Genomic DNA, 19852 nt, shown 5'->3' on the forward strand with positions numbered 1-19852 from the left:
TGGCAGTTGATGCTAGGAGTACAATTGCCAATGATCCTGTCATAGGGGAGGCAAGTATAGCACATTCTGCTGCCAGTGTGTTGCAAGATACACAAGGGTTTGAGACTGGTGCACATGGCAGTAACCCATTCAAATCCCCTCCAATTCAATTGGAGGTTCCCACACCCAGTGAGGAACAACAACTAGCCATATCCACAGAGTAATCTGTGAGTAAAACTGTGACTTCAGTCACAGGTGTTTCTGAACCATCAACCTTACAACCTTCAACTTCCCAACCTCAACAACCACACTTTCTATCTCAGTGGCTGCAAGAATCTGGCTCTCAACCAACTTTTGTAGATGATCTACTAGTGGAGCAGATTTCTAGACTAGCCAACATCTCACAACATCTTTTGACTTCAAATATGAGCAAACAGGACTATCAAGCTATCATGCTTGCTTACAATGAAGAGGTTGAGGAGCAAAAGGAGAAAATTTTCAATGATGCTGAGCAAGATGGAAATGTGGATGCATAGTTGTCTGATGATTTTGCCTTAGAAATGGATCAGGTTTTGGCCAGATTCAGAGAAGAATACATTACCATTCTGGGCAGCAATGCAAAAGACCTGAGTCCACAAGTTGTTTATGATGCCATTACAGATGTATACAAGTTTCAGCTCAAAGCATTTCATCTGTTTGGTAAGGCTCTTGAATTCAAGCTTACTGGTCATGAAGACATAATCAGAAAACTGGTAAATGAGAAGATGGACAAGATTATATCATCTTAAGAACAGATCTCTACTAAATTCAGGCATTTACTGAGCAAATGGCTAGGATGGATCTTACCTCTATTGAGAAAGAAGTCAGAAATCTTAAACAATCTTTCATCAATCTCCATAAACTGGTCCAACAACAAATTACTCACTCTAATGACACTAAGGTCAAGCTGGATCAACTTTACCAGAGAAGATATGAGCCTTCAGCTTTGCTAATGGAAGGCATCAAATAGGCTGTAGAAGAAAACTTTGGCACATCTAGCAACTCTTATCAGCCTGGATCCACTTCAACAAATCTACAAATTCAGTCTCTACAGACTCAAGTCTCAATACTGCAAGACTCCAACTCTTCTCTCACTGCACAAGTTCAAGCCTTGACATCTCTTGTCAAGAGCCAACAAACAAACATCCAAACCCTGGTGGACTCTCATAAGCATCTTCAAATGCAGAATTCTATAGCTTTGGGAGCCATCATGGGCAAACTCAACATACCACTACCTTCTCTACCTGAACAAGTAAGGCCTGAAATCCCTACTCCCCTCCTCATACCTTCCAACAAGACTAAAGGGGAGATGGCTAGATTGGCACAATCAAGGTCATCTCAACAACAAGTCCAGGGTGCTGAAAAGAATTTAACTAAAGAAGTTGATCTTGACATGGAGAGACTTATTTGGGCTGTTGAAGGACCTAGTCTGAGTAGAGAGTTTGATGAACTACTCAAAGCCTTAAAAGCTTCTCTCAACAACAATCACTTCACATACAAAAAGGCCCTGGAAAAGACAATTTATTTCATAAGAGTGATCATGGTCAATCAGGATAACTTTTTACAAAAGAAGATAGTGATCAATGCAAATGACTCAGGGACAGACAGATGTATGCAGGTGTCCCTCAATTACCTTGTCTCAAGGAGGGCATCTGAGTTGGATATCTTCATCAACAAAGTTAAAGTTATAACTCATGAAGATACCTTGCTATTACCTGAATTGAGAGATGCTCAAGTGGCTGCTTTTCCTGAAGCATATCTACAGCCAAGCAAGGGTATAACATACATATGTCCAAACAATTCAAACATTTTCAGATCCCCAAACAGTGTGTCATGAGTAAGAAGAAGCTTATCATGATCCATGGAATTGGTTTAAAAACCAAGAAGAACAAGAACAATGATGATATGGAAATGATAAAGTAACTGAGGAGATATCTGGATAATGCAGAAGACAACTTGCCCAAAACACAAATCAACAAGGATGATTTGGATGATGATGAGCAGAAGAAAGAGGATCAAAATCCTTCTAGCTCAAATCCAAGTCAATCCAGTAAGCCATCTGGCAGCAAGAGTGGAGAGAAGAAGAAGGACTAGCTCAACCAACAAAATCATCTATCTCAAACATCAAACCACCTCAAACCTAAAAGTCAAAATTTTTGTACAAACAAACAGCCAACTCTTTCCTAAAAATTCCAATCACCACAAGCCAGACAAATCTCAAAAAAATGACAACCCTACTTTTAGCCAAAATTCACTAGAGAACTCTAAGATGTCGACAAGTCAAGAAGCCACTGGAGAACTCCGAGTTATCGATAAGTCAAAGTGAAGATATGAAGATTAGAGATCTCGACAAGCCAAATTCTCTTATAGAGAACCGGAGACCTCTACAAGACAAATTAGCTATAGAGTACTAGAGATCTCGATAAGCCAATATACATATCGAGATGACAAGTTCTCTATAGATCAAACTGGAGATCTCGAAGTAAAATCTCAAAGTACAAAATTGCAGATCAGTTCAATATCCAAGATTAACAATCAACAAACAATCCAAACAGCTGGATTGACAAGTCTACAAAAAGCAGCTTGAAGGATGTGCAAGATCAATGGTGAAGATTAACTGACAAAGGAAGTTCAAGATAATCACATGATGCTAAAGATATGCTAAGCCAGAAATAGAAGATCTACTTTTTTATAAATGGAAATGACAAGTGACTGTTTACTAAAGCTAATAGCCTGTCTTATTGTACACCGTGTAAACCAGTAGTTAACTGAATTATAAAGTTAACACTGGTCCTTAAGTCAGAAGTAACAATTGAGATAGAAAATCTTGTAACACTCTCAAGAAGTAGCTAAGCTCTTTATCAACAAAGAGCCTAGAAATTTTGTAGCAAAACATTCTTAATTTTATTATAAAATTAAGTGAGTTTTGAAGATCTGTGTTCTTTATTATTGCAAGTTTAATTTCTGCATGAACACACTTTCACTACGAGATTTGATTTACTTTGTTCAACCATAAATAGTTCAAGAAAAGCTCAAAAATAGAAAAACACATTCACCCCCCCTTGTGTGTAATTCATTACCTAACAGTATTCGTTATTTTTAATTAATAATTCAAACATATAATTGAAAATACATTATTTTATAAATTGCATGAAATTCAACCAAAATGGAGGGATATTTAAATCTTGAAATACTATAATATTAAATATCTTACAAAAAACTAAAAAATACATTTGATCAATTTATTTAAAATATAGTAACAAATTAAACAATCCAATATATTCGAAATCCTCACAATTGTCATCGATCGCAGATTACCTCATTTTTCATTGATTATTGAATTATTTTATAAACAAAGTCTAAAAATTAGACTGAAAATATAATTACAGTTAAACCTTTTCAAAAGAATACTTTAAGATTGAAAAAAATTACTTTATCGAAAAAGTAATAATTTAATATTTTACTGTAATTTTTGTATTTATATATTACAAGAATTTGATGAAAAATGAAGATATCATAAATTTAGATAAAACTATCTCTAATTTATGATATAACAATTTGATGAATTTTAAGCATCTTTTAAATTTTGAAACGAGAATGACACGGTTATGAAATTACATACGTATGAAGAAATTTTTGAATTATTATTGAACACTAATGAAGGGTATGATCTTTGAAGCCGACGATCTTTGAAGCCGACGATAGTAATATTATCCTAAACATATTATGAAAAAAATATCTTAACCAATCAACACTTTAAACAGTTATCTCTTACAATACGAAGAGAAAGCACGAGGAGTTATTTATATTTTATGTAAATTCAAAGGACGAGGTTTAAAAAAAATTTAAATTTTGTAACACATATTATATATATATATATAATAAAATAAAATTATTACTTTACATATTAGTTGGGCTCCTATTGACATTTTAACTTTTTATTATTTTATACATTTAGTGAGAAATATTACTTTACAACATGGGCCTCAGTTGAGACCGAAAAAATTTATTACTTAAATAAACTTATTACTTTATCTAATATTATTTAATCGATATTTAATGATAATCCGAATATGATAGTAATAACTAGTGTTATAAAAATCGGGAATCGAAGAAGATCGATCGAGTTACGGAATTGTGATTAATTGAAAATCAGGATTAATCAAAGAAAAATCAGATGTATTATAATATTAAATTATATTAAATATATTATTATGGTTATATTAGTTATTTATTAACAATTATATATTTATTATATCATAAATTCTATAGTTATTCGTATTTAAATTAATACAGTACTTTAATTTTAATAAATAATTATATATATTTTAATAAAAAAATTATAAGAATTAATCGGATTTTAAAAATCAAATCAGGGAGGTACTTTTCAAGAAATTAATCCATTAAATCGAGAATTCTTGAAACACAGGTAATAACTCCTATCGTGCTTATTTATCAGAAAAAAAAAACAATATTTAAAAAATAATTTTACGGTGAGATGAATTTCCATCCTAATCCCAAACTTATAAAACAGTCAAACACACTTCATTTCTCTTTCACCGCAACAATCTAGATACACAAACAACCAAGAATCTAGACACACCGAGAAACCAAACGATGTCGTTTGACGCGTACAGCATCGACGGCGACGACTTCTCCTCCGCCGCTCCACCACCGCAGTTCGGGTCCGGCGCATTTCCCGACGACGACTTGACTCCAGATCACGCTTCTCACAGTCCCGATCCATACGGATTCACCTCAGATCCCAACCCTAATTACTCTCAATTTGACTCTTCTGTGCCTGTTTCTAATGGCGGATATGGTGGTGCCGATGATGCTGACTCTATTTTCGCTGATGGACCTGTGCTTCCTCCTCCTGCTGATATGGTAGAGGAAGGTGCTGCTCTTCGTGCTTGGCGAAGGTTCGATTTCATTCATCTCGATTTTTGTTTGATTTTGTTTTGGTTTTATGTTATGTTTTCGAGTTTTCGGGTGTTTTGTTTGATCCGGAGAAACACATGGAGTTAATTGAATGTGTTGAATTTAATGTTTTTCCTTCTCTATTTTCGATTTATGTTAAATTCATAATGGTTTGGTGAAGTTTGTTTGAATGAAACTTGTTAACTTTATTTAGCTTTTAATATGTACAGTAAGGCTTAATGATCTATTATGCAGCTGATAGTATCAGATCTGGAAAGTAAATGTAAGTAGTAATATTTTGCCGACTTTTTAGTTTATCAGCCATGATGTAGGAATGTTTTTTTTTCTGAATCGCATCTAATTACTTATTCTCGTAGATTTCTGGACGTAATTGATGTGTATGGACAATCATATGAATTGATCGTCAATATCCTATTCCAACGATCGAGGAAATTGGCCTTTTTTCATACTAGCTTGTGTGTTTTACCAACGAATTAATTAGTTAACCAAGATTCTACCTTTAACCAATATATTTTGCGGTCTGTTTCGGTTGTGTTGGCCATTTTTTTACAGTTTTGAGTTAGAAGGCCTAAAAAACCAATTTTCAAAATGGCACCATGAATTTGGTATTTAACTTGTGTTGAGAATTATTTACCCTCTCTACAGATGCTCTATGGTTTACAAGATGTGTTGTTTTCCTTTTACTAAGAATCCATTGGTAAACACACACGTATTGTGTTAAAAGCGATAACAAATCTTCTAAATGCGTTATTCATTGATGGAAGTAGAAACGTATGCAGTAATTGCATTGTGTGTGGGACACAATAAATAACTGTGTTAGTTTTATTATCCTTTTTTGTGGTGTGTCCTGTAGTTGACATTGACCTTTTTGTCACCATTGGCACTTCTGTTTGTACTTTGAGTCTTTAATTTACTGTTGTTCTCTTATAACTTAAAATTCTCCACACATTAATTATCAATTTATTTCCCAAATTGGTGGATCTTTTGTTGATTAACTCTATTTTTTCTCCTGCTTTATATAAATAGGTATACATATAAATCATCTTTAGATTTTTCCAGACTTTCATTGTTTATTTTTTTTTTCCAAATTGGTGGAGCTTTTGTTTCAGATTAACCAAAAGCACCCTTAAAATATTAAAAAATAAATGAAATATTAAAAGCACCAGCTGGGTAGATCAACGATTTACTATGTAGTTAAAATACTAAACACCATTTATGTCAACTAAAAACCTAAGTTGAAACATCGGAACATGTTTCCTGTTTTTCCCTTTATTGGGCCAAGTCACTTGCTAGTTTTGAATTGAAGCTGGCGTTCTTTGTAAAAATCACCGATGATGGATGCTTTTATATAGAAATAAAGAGTTCTTTGATTTTTCTTTATAAAGCAGTGATCTTTACCTTGAAGTTTTTCTATGGTCTAAGTTTGCATCATATAGCATTTTCTAGAAGCCTTCAGTATGGCGTATCAATTTCTCACTATTTGCAAAGCAGTTTTTTTATGAAAGCTTTTTTGATCCTCCAAGTCGAAATAAATTATTTTGAAACTATAAAGGTTATTTAAACAAATATGAGACGGTAATCATGTTCTTATTCTAGCATACAACTTCACTGTATTTATTTTGGGTTTGTAGGGAGAATGCAATCCGGCTCGAGGAAAATGAAAAGAGGGAGAAGGAATTACGCAACAAAATTATTGAAGAAGCCATAGACTTCAAGAACGCTTTTTATGAGAAAAGAAAGCTTCAAATCGATGCTAAGCGAGACACTAACAGAGAGAAAGAGAAGGTAAAGGTCATGGTGCTTTAGCTTTAGTATCTTCCCATAATTTATCTCTAACTTCCTCAATGAAAATCATATGACATGTTCCTCTGGAGCAGATGTACTTGGCTAATCAGGAGAAATTCCATAAGGAGGCTGACAAACAGTACTGGAAAACAATTGGAGAGATCATTCCTCGCGAGGTTCCAAATATTGAGAAGAAGAGAGGCAAGAAAGATCAAGACAAGAAGCCATCAATTACTGTTTTGCAAGGCCCTAAGCCTGGGAAACCAACTGATCTCTCAAGAATGCGTCACTTGCTGTTGAAGCTGAAACACACACCTCCCCCACACATGGTACCACCACCACCAGCTCCCGTCAAGGATGCGAAAGATCTGAAGGATGGAAAAACTGGTACAGATGGAGAAAATGTGAAAAGCACTAAAGATACTGCTGCTGGAACTGAACCTGCTGCACCAGCAAAAGATGCCCCTACCCAGGAACCTGCTGTTGCAGCAGATGTACAGCCTGCTAGCTAGTTCATCAACCCTCATCCCATGCTATACCCAAGCCACCTGTTGCCAAATATCTTATTGTTTGATCTGCTATACCCAAGCCTGCGTTTGCCATATGTTTGCCAGTTATCGAAGATGAGAGTGAGGTGCAATCTGCTCAACAGTCGAGTTCTAAGTCTGTTTCATTAGTATTAGTACATCGCTTTTTATACATTTTTCTGTTGTACTCTGGAGTTTTACAGTTGTATATGCTGGAGTCAGTATCCTATAACCATCCTTGCATCTTTTTTCGTGTTTTTAATTTTATTTTTTTGCAGTTGGTCTTTGATGTTGTAGCAAATTCTTTTCCTATGTTAATGGCGGGACCATTATTTTAGGCCATCAATATAAGAAGAATTAATAAAGCTTCTTTCTTGCTTCAAGTGACATTCATGTTTCGGTAGTTTTCACTCCTTTCTTTCAAGTGACATCTGTCATCAATATATGTGTTTGTTGGCCCCCTATTTTTGATAGTTGCAAGGGTAATGTAGCAAAAAGATTTGCATCCTTGCGCTTAGTCTACTATAATTTTACATGAACAGAGAGGCGTGTAACTATCCAGAATAGATGACCGTCGAAAAGCTAGTAATCTAAATTTCCTTTACTTCAACAATTTGATCGTACTAAGATTATAATACCAATATATGCCTATGTGAGGCTTACACTTTTCGCCCCTGACAAAAAAAAGTTTGACAAACTTCACAAAATTATTTTTGAGAGATGTAGGACATTGGTGTTACGGCTTTCAAGTCATTTCCCCAAGTTGTTTATAAGCTGAAGAAGTTGAATGGAATGTTATCTAGGAGTGACCTGAGTGATAGAGACTGGTACAGAGCTCATCTGATTGCTTGTTGATGTAGCAGGTGTCTTTTTAGTTGAAGATAAGCGTGCACTTGCATCTTGAGAAAAACCTGGGGCTAGTAGTTCCTTCTCATTTAGCCGATGGTTTTTTGTGAGCATGTCAACAACTTGGCTCATTGTTGGCCTCCTACTGGCTGTTGCTTGTGTGCAGAAAAATGCTATTTTAATGTACCTTGTCACTTCCTCTTTAGGGTATCCTTCCAGAGCTGGATCCACTATTTCTAGGAGTCCCTCTTCTTCGTAGAGCTGCCATGCCTGTTAAAGCCTACTCAGTTTAGTCCAAGCAAATGTTGAAAGATTCATGTACAAAATAAAGCCAATGTTTAGAGAAAAAAACATTTCTTATTCTGAATTTGTTAATCTCTCTTGAACTAATGAGAGTCATTACAAGAACTAGTCAAGTGCAAGTGTGTACGGATTCAAATACTTGAGTACTCATTGATAAGAAATCAACCCCCGAAAAATATCTGCTCAAGTGTTTCGACAGATGCACGTTTTTCAGAGTCTGTGTACATTCTAAGCACGAGTACAAGTACATAGCCACCTTCTTAACAGCAATACTGGAATTGAATTTTTTGTTCAAAAAAGAAACTGACTTACCCATTCTAACAATAGTTTCTGCGTTCCAGTTATTGAATTTGGTTTTCCACTATTTTTGCCACTTACAATTTCGAGCATGAGAACCCCAAAGCTGTAGACATCTGCCTTCTTTGTTAGCTGACCACCCAAAACATACTCCGGTGCCAAGTAACCACTGGAGGAACAAAACAAAAGCATAACAAACTACAATCGTGTAATTAAGTATAACAGACCATTAATCATGTAATTTCGTAGTGACAAACATAAACAGAACATTAAAGGGGAGAACTATACATTATTAACAGTAACCCGAATATTTAGCTAACGCATATGAAGATGCAGTTTTCAAGCACAAAGGCATATTGTCAAATTTAAAGATAAATGAAGGATTAGTTTTTATATGATTTAAAACTATTAACGTGCAAGTGGTGAATCACATTAATCAATGCTACTCCAGAGACACCATATACAATTGTGATCTCAACATACATTACTTGTTTGATCTATAATAGTCATTTTGATTCGTATTTTAAACAAATGTGATACAATTAAAACTCTATCAAAGTGTAATTTTCATTTGCTAGTATTTTTTGACATATTTAGCAATGTTCACAGTTGTAGTGACTGCAATTGAGGTTAGCATGCTAAGATTAACTTTTACGACACAAAACGAGTAACGTGTCTGGAACTAGGGAGCATATATACAGGAAAACTAAAAAAGGAACTTATTATATGCCAGGTTCAAGGACCAGCAGTAAATTTTATAAGATAACTAGGAAACATACGTGGTTCCTGCTATTCTTGTACTAATATGAGTGATGTTGTCTGGGAATAGTTTAGCCAGTCCAAAGTCACCAATTTTGGGTACGAAGTTTTTATCGAGCAGTATATTGCTAGCTTTAATGTCCCTATGTACTATAGGCGGCACAACTTCTTCGTGAAGATAAGCTAGACCCCTGGCAGTGTCCTTACAAATAGAAGATCTTCTTCCCCAGTCCAAATTAGTGTTTTTAACCTGTGAACCTACAACCACAACAATTGCACACTGAGTACTTGTTTTCATATGGAGATGTAAAGATAATATCAAGATCACATAACACCTTAACCGAGTAGGCGGATACCTAATAGAGCAGTATCCAGGCTTTTATTTTCTAACAACTCGTACACCAAAATTCGGTTTGTTTCCTGAACACAGCATCCGACTAACTGGACAAGGTTTGTGTGCCTGACATTTGATATGATGTCAATTTCAGTCAAGAATTCGCGCACCCCCTGCTTTGATTGTGCAGAAAGTGTTTTGACAGCTACTTGTCTTCCATTAATGAGGATACCCTACAGAATAGAACAAAATCATGATAAACAAACAAGAATAACTAATAACTGCTGTAACAGATTCGAATATATGCACTTAAAATTTTAGTTCCCCTTGTCACCCATTTAATCTCGATTTCACTTGCACCTTTAAGAATGTCACGGAAGTAAACAGAATGTATACCTAAGAAGTTCAAGTGCCACCCATACAACATATTTTGGATTTTATCATGTAAAATTTCCGCATCTTATTGTCCAGTGTTATTCAAATCAGTAAAAGTTAATCTAAAATATAGCTACTCATAATTTCGTTGTCTCCCAAGCTTCAAAGCTAAAAACCCTACCGAGTACTCTATTGCGTTGTTTGAGAATTATGCTTTTCTGGGTGTTTCAACGCTGGAATCACCAGTAGTATCATGCATCTTTAAATCAGTTTTCTTTAGAGAAACTTGGATAAGCTGGAAGATAAGTATAGAGCCATAGCCATGTAGTAGAACTAAATTTCTTGAGAGAACAAATGCCGAACAGTTCTTTACTCGACTAAAAGTTAGAACCATGAAGCGTCTATAGTACAAATACCACTAGTAACATAGATGATTTAGTAGAACAGAGGTATGTAAAATTATACACAATAAAGAGATTAGAAGTTTTTAAAAATATGAAATAGAGAGGGCAACAATATTGTTAAGACTGTTTACTGAAACCTTATATACAGTTCCGAAGCCCCCTCGTCCTATCTTATTTCTTTGGTGAAAATTATCTGTAGCTGTCCTTAATTCTCCATATGAAAAAGTTGTAATATTTCCAAGACTGCGCCCTGGGAAAAGTAACAAGAAACAAAATCAAATGGAATAAAGAGCTTGAAGCTAATAGCACTCTTAAGAATTCAAATGTGTGCAGGGGGGGGGGGTAGCGCGTCTGTAGTGGCTAACTAACAAGAGATGTTAATGGATATACCACACATAATATTTCTTATTATCCACTATACAGTGAGGAGCAAGTGAATGAGTCAAAGAGAACTAAGCAATATGCAACAGCTAACCACCAAAATCGACTATGTATGTAATTCAAAGTTTGTGAAGTTGGTAAGGAGTGTCAAGGTAACAGGATTCCGAGAAGAAAATAGTTAGAGAAATGCTGCAGTAAGAAAATCCACAATGATCAATACACTAGATGCTAAAAAACAGATTAAAAGATTACTCTAGTATTTAGACGAAATGTCTTATCTGACATATGAACATTGTAAGCTGAAAACTAGTTCCTTAGCTATTACATAGTACAATTGTTTGTACACATCAAAATCTACTTATCCTGTTGCAAATCATTCAGAGACATAAAATTATATCAGTCCATCAGTGTAGCTTTTAACATGGAAGAAGTGGGTTACCTTGAAAGTCTCCTGAATCATCATCATCATCATCATCATCATCATCATCATGGTTTCTTTTAACACCGAAACACCTACAACTCATGTCTGTTGCATAAAAGTAAGTTTTCTTGGCAGCATAATCATATCAAAAATTTCTCAAATTGTACCAAATACTTACTACTATTTATACACACATTAATAAACTGATCAAGACAATAACACCACAACTGAAAATTTTTCAACATGATAAACAGCTGAAAAAAACTAAAAATAAATAAAAATTACCAGAACGTTAGGAAAAAAGGAAGGTCCTAACAAAAGAGAGGCTACAATTTGGAAGATGAGATGAGTAGCAATGTGAATGAAGAATGGTGGCAATTAGAACATCATCAAAAACTTGACTTGTAAAATGTACTGTAGAAATTTAAGCAAACAGGGCAGCCGTTTGTATGGTAGTAATATTTAATAGTCCTGAAGTTGGTGAAAGTCTTTTTTTAAAATGATTACATGCGCATTACCCCCATTCGGGGTCAGTATTTTTGGACAAGATTTTTGTATATTAGTATTATTATTATTATAGGGGCCAGATTAATTAGAGAGATTATTCCAGCATCAACCCAGCTGTTTTTTGGAACTTTTTTCACACCTGCGGCCCACTTTTTGCTTTTCTACTTTTCAAACTTTCTTTTTGTTATGTTTAGGCGCTGACATTTTTATTTTCCCAACTTGAAACACACACGAGCCTGTTCAAGGACCGGGTGGCCTGTAGTCCGCGCTACTTTCATGGTACTTCTTTTTTTCCTGACTATTTTTACACATTTTTTTCGTAAAGTTTAGCGTTCACATTTCCAAATGACCATTTATTGTTAATAACCTCCTTGAACAAGCTGCAGAATGCAGATGAATCGGTAATTGGTATATGTTGACGGAGCAATTTGATAACAACAAAGTTTGAGTTTCGTAATCGGAAACAAGATCTATGACAGTATTCTTCGTCAGAAAACGTTAACAGTAATTATCGGATTTTATGAACAGTGTTTGGTATTTGTGATTATTGGTAGCTGAGATTACTTAGGGTTAGTGGTGGCTCATTTGCGCTCTCGCTTCTGACCTCTTACAACTTGCCTATGTATCCCTATTTATAGGGAATTAAGCCAACGTACTTTTTGCGGAACAAGAAACCTAATGGGCTTAGATCTCTTGTCTCGAGGCCCAGTAGGAAACTTACTCGAAATCGTCTTCTACTAGTTTTAGGAATGTCCGCCGATGAGGCCCAACTACAAAGGCCCAAGACTCGTCCGGATGCAGGTATAGCTGTGGTTCACCTCAAATGTTGGACGCATCCTTGTCCCCCGAATAAGGAGCCCCTACCAGATTACAGGAGATTACAGGATAAGTGATCCCAAACTTTTGGGTGCAAAGTGCAGGATATTCCGAAATCTCCCAACAAGGACACCCGTTGACTACTGTTAGGTAATAAAATACACACAGTGGGGGGGGTGAATGTGTTTGACTGTTTTTAAGCTTTTCTTGAATCTTTTATGGTTGAACAAAGTAAATTAAATCTTGTAGTGAAAGTGTGTTCATGTAGAAATTAAGCTTGCAAGAATAAAGAACACAGATCTTCAAAACTCACTTAATTTTATATTAAAATTAGGAATGTTTTGCTACAAAATTTCTAGGCTCTTTGTTGATAAAGAGCTTAGCTTCTTCTTGAGAGAGATACAAGATTTTCTTTCTCAATTGTTACTCCTAACTAAAGTACCAGTGTTAACTTTATAATACAGTTAACTGCTGGTTTACACAGTGTACAATAAGACATGCTATTAACTTTAGTAAACTGTCACTTGTCATTTCCATTTTAGGAAAAGTGTATCTTTCATTTCTGGCATAGCATATCTTAGCATCCTGTGTTTACTTTGATCTTCCTTTGTCAGTTAATCTTCACCATTGATCTTGTGCATCCTTCAAGCTGCTTTTTGTAGACTTGTCAATCCAGCTGGTTGGATTGTACTTTGAGATTTTACCTCGAGATTGTACTTTGAGATTGTACTTTGAGATTTTTGAGATTGTACTTTGTAGGCTGATATGCAATTTTGTACTTTGAGATTTTACCTCGAGATCTCCAATTTGGGCTATAGAGAACTTGACATCTCGATAAATATATTGGCTTATCGAGATCTCTAGTACTCTATAGTTAATTTGGCTTGTAGAGATCTCCAGTTCTCTATAAGAGAATTTGGCTTGTCGAGATCTCTAATCTTCATATCTTCACTTTGACTTATCGATATCTCTGTTTTCTCTAGTGGCTTCTTGACTTGTCGATATCTCAAAGTTCTCTAGTCAAATTTGACTTGCCAATATCTCAGAGTTCTCTAGTGAATGTTGACTTATCGTTATCTCTGAGTTCTCTAGTGAAATTTGACTTATCGATGACTCTGAGTTCTCTAATGAATGTTGACTTGTCGATGACTCTGAGTTCTCTAGTGAAGAAATGACTTGTCGATATCTCCAATCTTTATGTCTTTAATTTGACTTGTCGATATCTCTGAGTTCTCTATAAGTTTTCCTGAGTTCTCTATAAGTCATTCTGGAGTTCTCGAATAACTTCTCTATAACACTAAATCCGTGACTTGTAGAGATCTTGACTTAGAATATTTTTCCTAAAACAGATTTATTCAACTCCAAGCTTCTTCATAATTCTTCTGAGGCATGATCTTCTTGATCTTCTTCCAGATAGAATTCTTAGGCTTAACACTGTTTATAGAAAAAGACTCCAGTCTGTTCCTTTGACATTTTTACAGACTTTAGGTGTTACAAGTACAAAATACAATTAAGATAACAATACGACTTACTTAGGGTTGACAAATCGTCTTAGTCTTGTTAAAGTACAGGCATGTCTTGCACAACAATCTCACCCAATTTGTGAGAATATTGCTTAATACAAATTCATGCATGTTAACAAGACTAACCCAAATTTAAAATGATGGAAAATAAAATTAATACACAAAGCTTGACAGAATTACAACAGTACAACATAAGATTTACAAAGTTCAATGGTTACAAGTATCGGGTAAAGACAATTTTTGTATCTGCTTCTTCCCTAAGAACATCCTTCAAGTAATCAAGAATTTCCAATTCTTCTATAATAGGTGTTCCACTTACAAACAACATAACAAAAAGGGCTTCTCATCAGGGAAATTTAGTCACGAGAAGGGTTGGAAAGAAAACTTCTTCTACTTAGATGATGTTCCTAGAATTAGAATCCAGTTCAACACAGATTCAAGTAAGGGCGTGCCCTACGTATTTTTTTATTTAATTTTTTTTTCTTATTCTCATATTACTCCTTCCTCCTGTATTAGACAAGCCTTCCGTGTGAGAGCTTGAGGTCGCGCCCAAAGATAGGGAAGAAGCCGTACTCAAGATTGCTGCAGAGTGATGGAACTTGAAGACGCTTGTTACCGACTCCAACTTAATGCGAGTCGGCATACTGTCTGATCTCGTGGGGACTAAATGTAAGTATACAGAGTTTAGAAAAGGCGTCCCCATTGCTCGTGTTATAGAAGTTGACAGTGATGAAGAGGAGGACAAAGAAGAGGATGAGGATAGTACTGCTCAGAATAACCTTCCTTTAGGTTCGAATATTAATAATAACTATTGGGGCGCGTCTTCCGTTTAGGACGGGCCCTCTTCATATTTTACTTGTTGTGGTTTTTAGCTTCTTATTTATCCAAATATTACTTGTTGCACTTCATTCATCTATCTGTTGTTTTTGCATATCATCAAGCAAAAGTGCATCATTGAAACGTACTGTTACTTCCTTAACAACCACTTTATCTTGGATGGGCGTGCCCTAAACTCTAGGCGCGCCTTTTCACTATGTTTATTAATATTTTTCATATGTTTTATGCAGAAATGGCTCCTTCTAGAATTCCTAAGTCGTTTGGGGCGCGCCCTGGTGACAAGCCCAAGCCTAAATCAAAGAAAGATGCCTCAAAGGCCCATCCATCTATCCCTGCTCCAGCCCCTGTCCTCCAACATACCCCTATTCCTAAAAGGATAGTGGTAGCCTTGAATGAGAAACAGGGTGCATCTAAGAGGCCCCGGACTTAGGGGGCACCCACTAGAACCTTAGCAGCTCTGAATTATCTTGGCCCCCTAGGATCTTTATATGTTACTGACGAGGAGGTCAGACAGTGGCAAGCAATGAACTTGGAGGATGCCACTAAAACTTCAATCCAAGCATCTTGCCAATTGATATCCCATTCCACACATATTTTGGACAAGATTCTGGAGGAAAGGGCGCACCTGAAAAGGCTTCAAGGGGATAACAATATCCTTCAGAACAATCTTCTTGTTAAGGATCTCCTCTATTCAAAAGACATCAAAGCCAAAGACTCCCAAATTTCCTTTCTCCAAGGTGAGCTCGAGAATCAAGCCTCTCAGCTTGAGATAGCCGACAAGAAAGCTACTTCTCTTCATACTGAGCTGGAGGAAGCAAAACTCAGGATCGAGTATCTTGAGGGGCAACAAAGGCTTGGTTGGCCATACGAGAGGAGAGAGGTGACTGATGAAGCTTTTGCTCGTGGCTTCCATTTCTACAGGGTTGGATTCGTGGCGAATGACCCCGATTATTCCTTTGAAAAATTTGGTGAGGAGACGGTTGCTGAGATGGTGGAGTTCAAGAAGGAATATGCTGATGAGATTAGAGAAATGAGGGGCCTGGAGGAGGATGAAGTCGCGTCTACTAATGAAACTACCAAGGATGCGCCCGAGGTTGATCCCTCAGTTCCTCTCCAATCAATTCCTCCAACCATTGACTCTTAGGGCGTGCCCTGAACTTCTTTTAAATATGTTTGAACTAATATTAATACTTTGAGGTGCCAGACCTCTTTTGATGCTGTGCAAAGTTGTAAGACTATTTACTTTTTTTGTTGGTTTTCTAGAACTGCTTTTATTATAAAAATTTCTATGCTTGAGAACTTTGAATACTACCTTTCTCCTTGTAAAACCTCTAAGGTTATCATTAAATCCTTCATCAGGTACACCCTAGGTATAGGGCATATCAAGATACCATTTACTAATACCAGAATCATTGTCTATATAGTTCTGAAAACTTTCTCCACTGATCTTTAAAGGTTGTTGTTGCCTTAGTCCTTCATTCCATACTACCCAAACTCATAATGTCCCTATTAAGGGTGAAATGCCATCCTTTATGTATCCCCCATGGTTCATCTCAAGTTATTGAAGTTATATCCTTTATTCCACCTTTAAAAAGGTACTTGCATCCTTACATGGATAAATCAAGTCATATATCCCTGATAAGGGTATCTTATTCAATCATTCCCACCTCGATAGTATATGCCTAATTTCATAATAACATCTGTATTCAAAATGAGGTCAATCAATATGGCCTCCAAAAGATAACAACGGTTATCCGCTTATCTTGCCTGATTCAGTAATGATAACAGGGATGTTCTAGAAGATATTGGTCGTGTTCAACGTGAACTTTTTAGTTCTAACTACTCATTTACCTCTTTTATTTATCTCAATAGTCATCTCAATGCTGGGATATCTTTTATGCCTGGAGTCCCCCTTTTGAGTACCAATTCACATGCATTACTTACACTTCACATTCTTGAAGGTCACTTCCTTCATCCCATTTTCCTAATTTCTTGTTATCATGTCTCCTCAGTCCATTCGTGTTTCCTTATTAATCTATCGATCTATCTCAAAATTTCCTCGAATCCTCCCAACTTAAAGGGGATAAAATATATGTATCTCTTATGCCTTCAACCATCAATTTTAACTCATGGTGAATCACCCTCATCCTGATGATTACATACTTTTCTATTTCTATTGCTACGAGTCTTTAGGGTATCCTCATACCCAACTCCCTTATCATTCCTCAAACTCTATTGCCTTTATATTCCTTTCCACTTCAGTTTCTTTTTATTTTCCTTTTCATTTCATGAACCAACATAACATAAGCATTGATTTCAAACATCCCGTCATTCTGGATTCGTGTCCTTCAGACGAACCTTGATGACTTTCACAACCTAGATTCATGATTCATCATACTTGTCCGCCTTTGATCTGGCTCTAAAGCTTTTACACTATCTTCTTGTTATTCCCAGTGGACTAACAATGAGATTTACAGAAGGGGGTTGAATGTAAATCTCAAAACTTTTTCAAGTTTTGAGCAGTTTTTAAGGCTAAGTGTTTTAGTGAGCAAATGTGTGTGAATTGCTTGAAGCTAATACAGACAGATATATATTCAAACACAAATGTAAAGAACACAAAGAACTTAAAAACTTTTCTGGTGGATTTGTAGTTCCACCAGAGATGTGTTATTTCAGAAAATCTGTGATTCAAAAAAAAATCAAATCACAGCTGCGTCCTAGTACAAACTAGATGATTTTCTCTCTGAATTTTTCTAAACAGCTCTGGAAAATTCACACTCTAATTACTAGCTGCTACTTGGTTTATATATCACCAAGTTTACAAGTGAAGACAAAACTGTAAAATACAATTAAAAGATTCTTCACATGTTTCTTCTTCATTTCTATATCCAATGCAATTTAGGTTTAGCTGTGAATCTTTGAATACTTCCTTGTTTGCACCAGAATGGAAATGCTGCATTTTCTTGATTCCTCCTAGAGGCTGCCACATTCCAGTTTGTCTCTGTCAACCCATGTGACTCTGTCAGCTTATGAATTGTCACTATCAACTGCTATTGAACTAAGCATCCGTTGAAGCTTTCATCCGTTGATGACTTTATCCGTTGAAGCTTTATCCGTTGATGCATTAGCAGTTGAAGCTTTATCCGTTGAAGCACTCATCCGTTGATGGATGTTATCCGTTGAAGCTTTAGAGACATCCGTTGAAGCTTTGTTTCTCATCCGTTGAAGGCCTTTAATATCAGTTTATACTATTTCACTTATACAAAATTACAAGGCATGAAATATTTATAATTAGCCCTCCTATTTGCATATCCACTAGTAGTCAACATGACTGATAATTTCCCACAACATCTAAGAATTACAACTTAAATACAGAAAATGAAATGTGCTACTATACTAAACTTATTTCTAAGTAAAGCTACTCCTTCAACGGATAGCCAAAATGGTCTTATCCGTTGAGGCTACTAACACTAGATTTCTACTTAAGTGTTTTGTTTAACTTATCATCAAACTAATACACATATTCCTAATAATCTCCCCCTATTTATGTCTACTAGAACTGTAGGCATAAATTTGGGTTTAACTTGATGATAACAAAACACTTATTAAACATATGAACTGAAATAAAGTAGAAATTCAAAAGTGCTGCAAAAGTGTGCATACTGAGATAGAATTGAAGAATTACATTATTTCCAAGGGTGCTCCTTTAGCCTGAGTAGATTAATTTCTTTTCCTTTGATCCCTTGATTTCTTCCCTAGCCTCCTGTCATTCTCCTCTATTTGGAGTTAGAGTTATCTGTAGAATTCAGCTTCATCTTCTTCATTGATGTCCAACTTAGATTGCATATCCTTGAGAGTTTCATTACTGGCAATCTTGAGCTGATCTTCACGTCTGAAAAATCTTCTGACTCCTTTATTGTCTCTGAACTCCATCAACCAATGAGGTGATTTATGAACTTTAATTCCTCTCTCTGGGATGAGTAATGTTCTAGGCAAGGCATTGGGCTCCCACCAAGTTTTCCTTATGCTGGCAATCTTGTTAAGAACCTCAGTTTTGGCAGTCCTGGTAAAGCCAGAATCCCTTTTTATAGCTGAGTAGACTCTAACCAAGGTAGAATAGCCTTCATTCAGAATTCTGTAAAGAGGCCAAGTCCTTTCCCCACTTCCTTTATATTTGAACACTAGTCTTTCTGGAAGCTGTCTGTAGGCATCTATTCCCCTTACTTCCTCCAGCTCATCCAGATAGAGTTCAATGTCTGTAAATTCCTTTATGTCACAAATGTGAACATAATCATCCTTTGAGGCTTGTGGCTTAGGCTTCTGAGTGAATTTAATTGAGGTTAGAGGAGGTGTTGATTTGATTTTTCTTTTCTGTTTCTTTGATGGTGGAGAAGTGGTTAAGAAAGTGGGCAATTTGATGGTGTCCCAATCAATTGGTTCCTCCTTAGGAGTGATTGTTTCACCATGGATGTTTATGAAGGGATCAGACACAATGGGTTCAGAAATAGAAGGTAGTGGTTTGGATTTTGATTGGGTTTCTTCAGTTTCATCTACAGTCTTCTTTTTTACATTGGCCTTCTTTCTGTTCCCTTTCTGCCATTCCTTTATTTCCTTACTTCTTTCTTTCACATCATCACTAAGCATGTTCCCCATACCTACATCTTCACCCTTGTCTTCAATTTCTTTCTTTTCTTCAGCTTGACTTGACTTTAGCTATTTTTCAACCTTTGCTTGTGCTCTTTTGTCAGCCTTTAGCTTTTTAGCTTCTTCCTTCAACC

General features: G+C 35.9%; 2 protein-coding genes across 2 annotated transcripts; one reads left to right on the forward strand and one right to left on the reverse strand.

Annotated features, from left to right (window-relative positions):
• The first annotated feature begins 4545 nt into the window (after positions 1 to 4545).
• LOC141724371 (clathrin light chain 1-like) lies at positions 4546 to 7658 on the forward strand. The gene is made up of 3 exons (XM_074526493.1): positions 4546 to 4940; positions 6591 to 6744; positions 6837 to 7658. The coding sequence occupies exons 1-3, from the start codon at positions 4636 to 4638 to the stop codon at positions 7254 to 7256; spliced, it is 879 nt and encodes a 292-aa protein (XP_074382594.1). The 5' UTR covers positions 4546 to 4635; the 3' UTR covers positions 7257 to 7658.
• Positions 7659 to 7851: 193 nt separating this feature from the next.
• On the reverse strand, positions 7852 to 11873 carry LOC141724369 (cold-responsive protein kinase 1-like). Its single transcript, XM_074526492.1, has 7 exons — positions 11677 to 11873; positions 11410 to 11496; positions 10727 to 10839; positions 9833 to 10043; positions 9497 to 9734; positions 8733 to 8886; positions 7852 to 8387 (listed from the first exon to the last, which is right to left on the reverse strand). Exons 2-7 carry the CDS (start codon positions 11492 to 11494, stop codon positions 8067 to 8069), a joined length of 1122 nt encoding a protein of 373 aa, XP_074382593.1. The 5' UTR covers positions 11495 to 11496; positions 11677 to 11873; the 3' UTR covers positions 7852 to 8066.
• Positions 11874 to 19852: the final 7979 nt, after the last annotated feature.

This window comes from Apium graveolens, chromosome 5 (assembly GCF_009905375.1).
Source record: "Apium graveolens cultivar Ventura chromosome 5, ASM990537v1, whole genome shotgun sequence".
Taxonomy (NCBI): Eukaryota; Viridiplantae; Streptophyta; class Magnoliopsida; order Apiales; family Apiaceae; genus Apium; species Apium graveolens.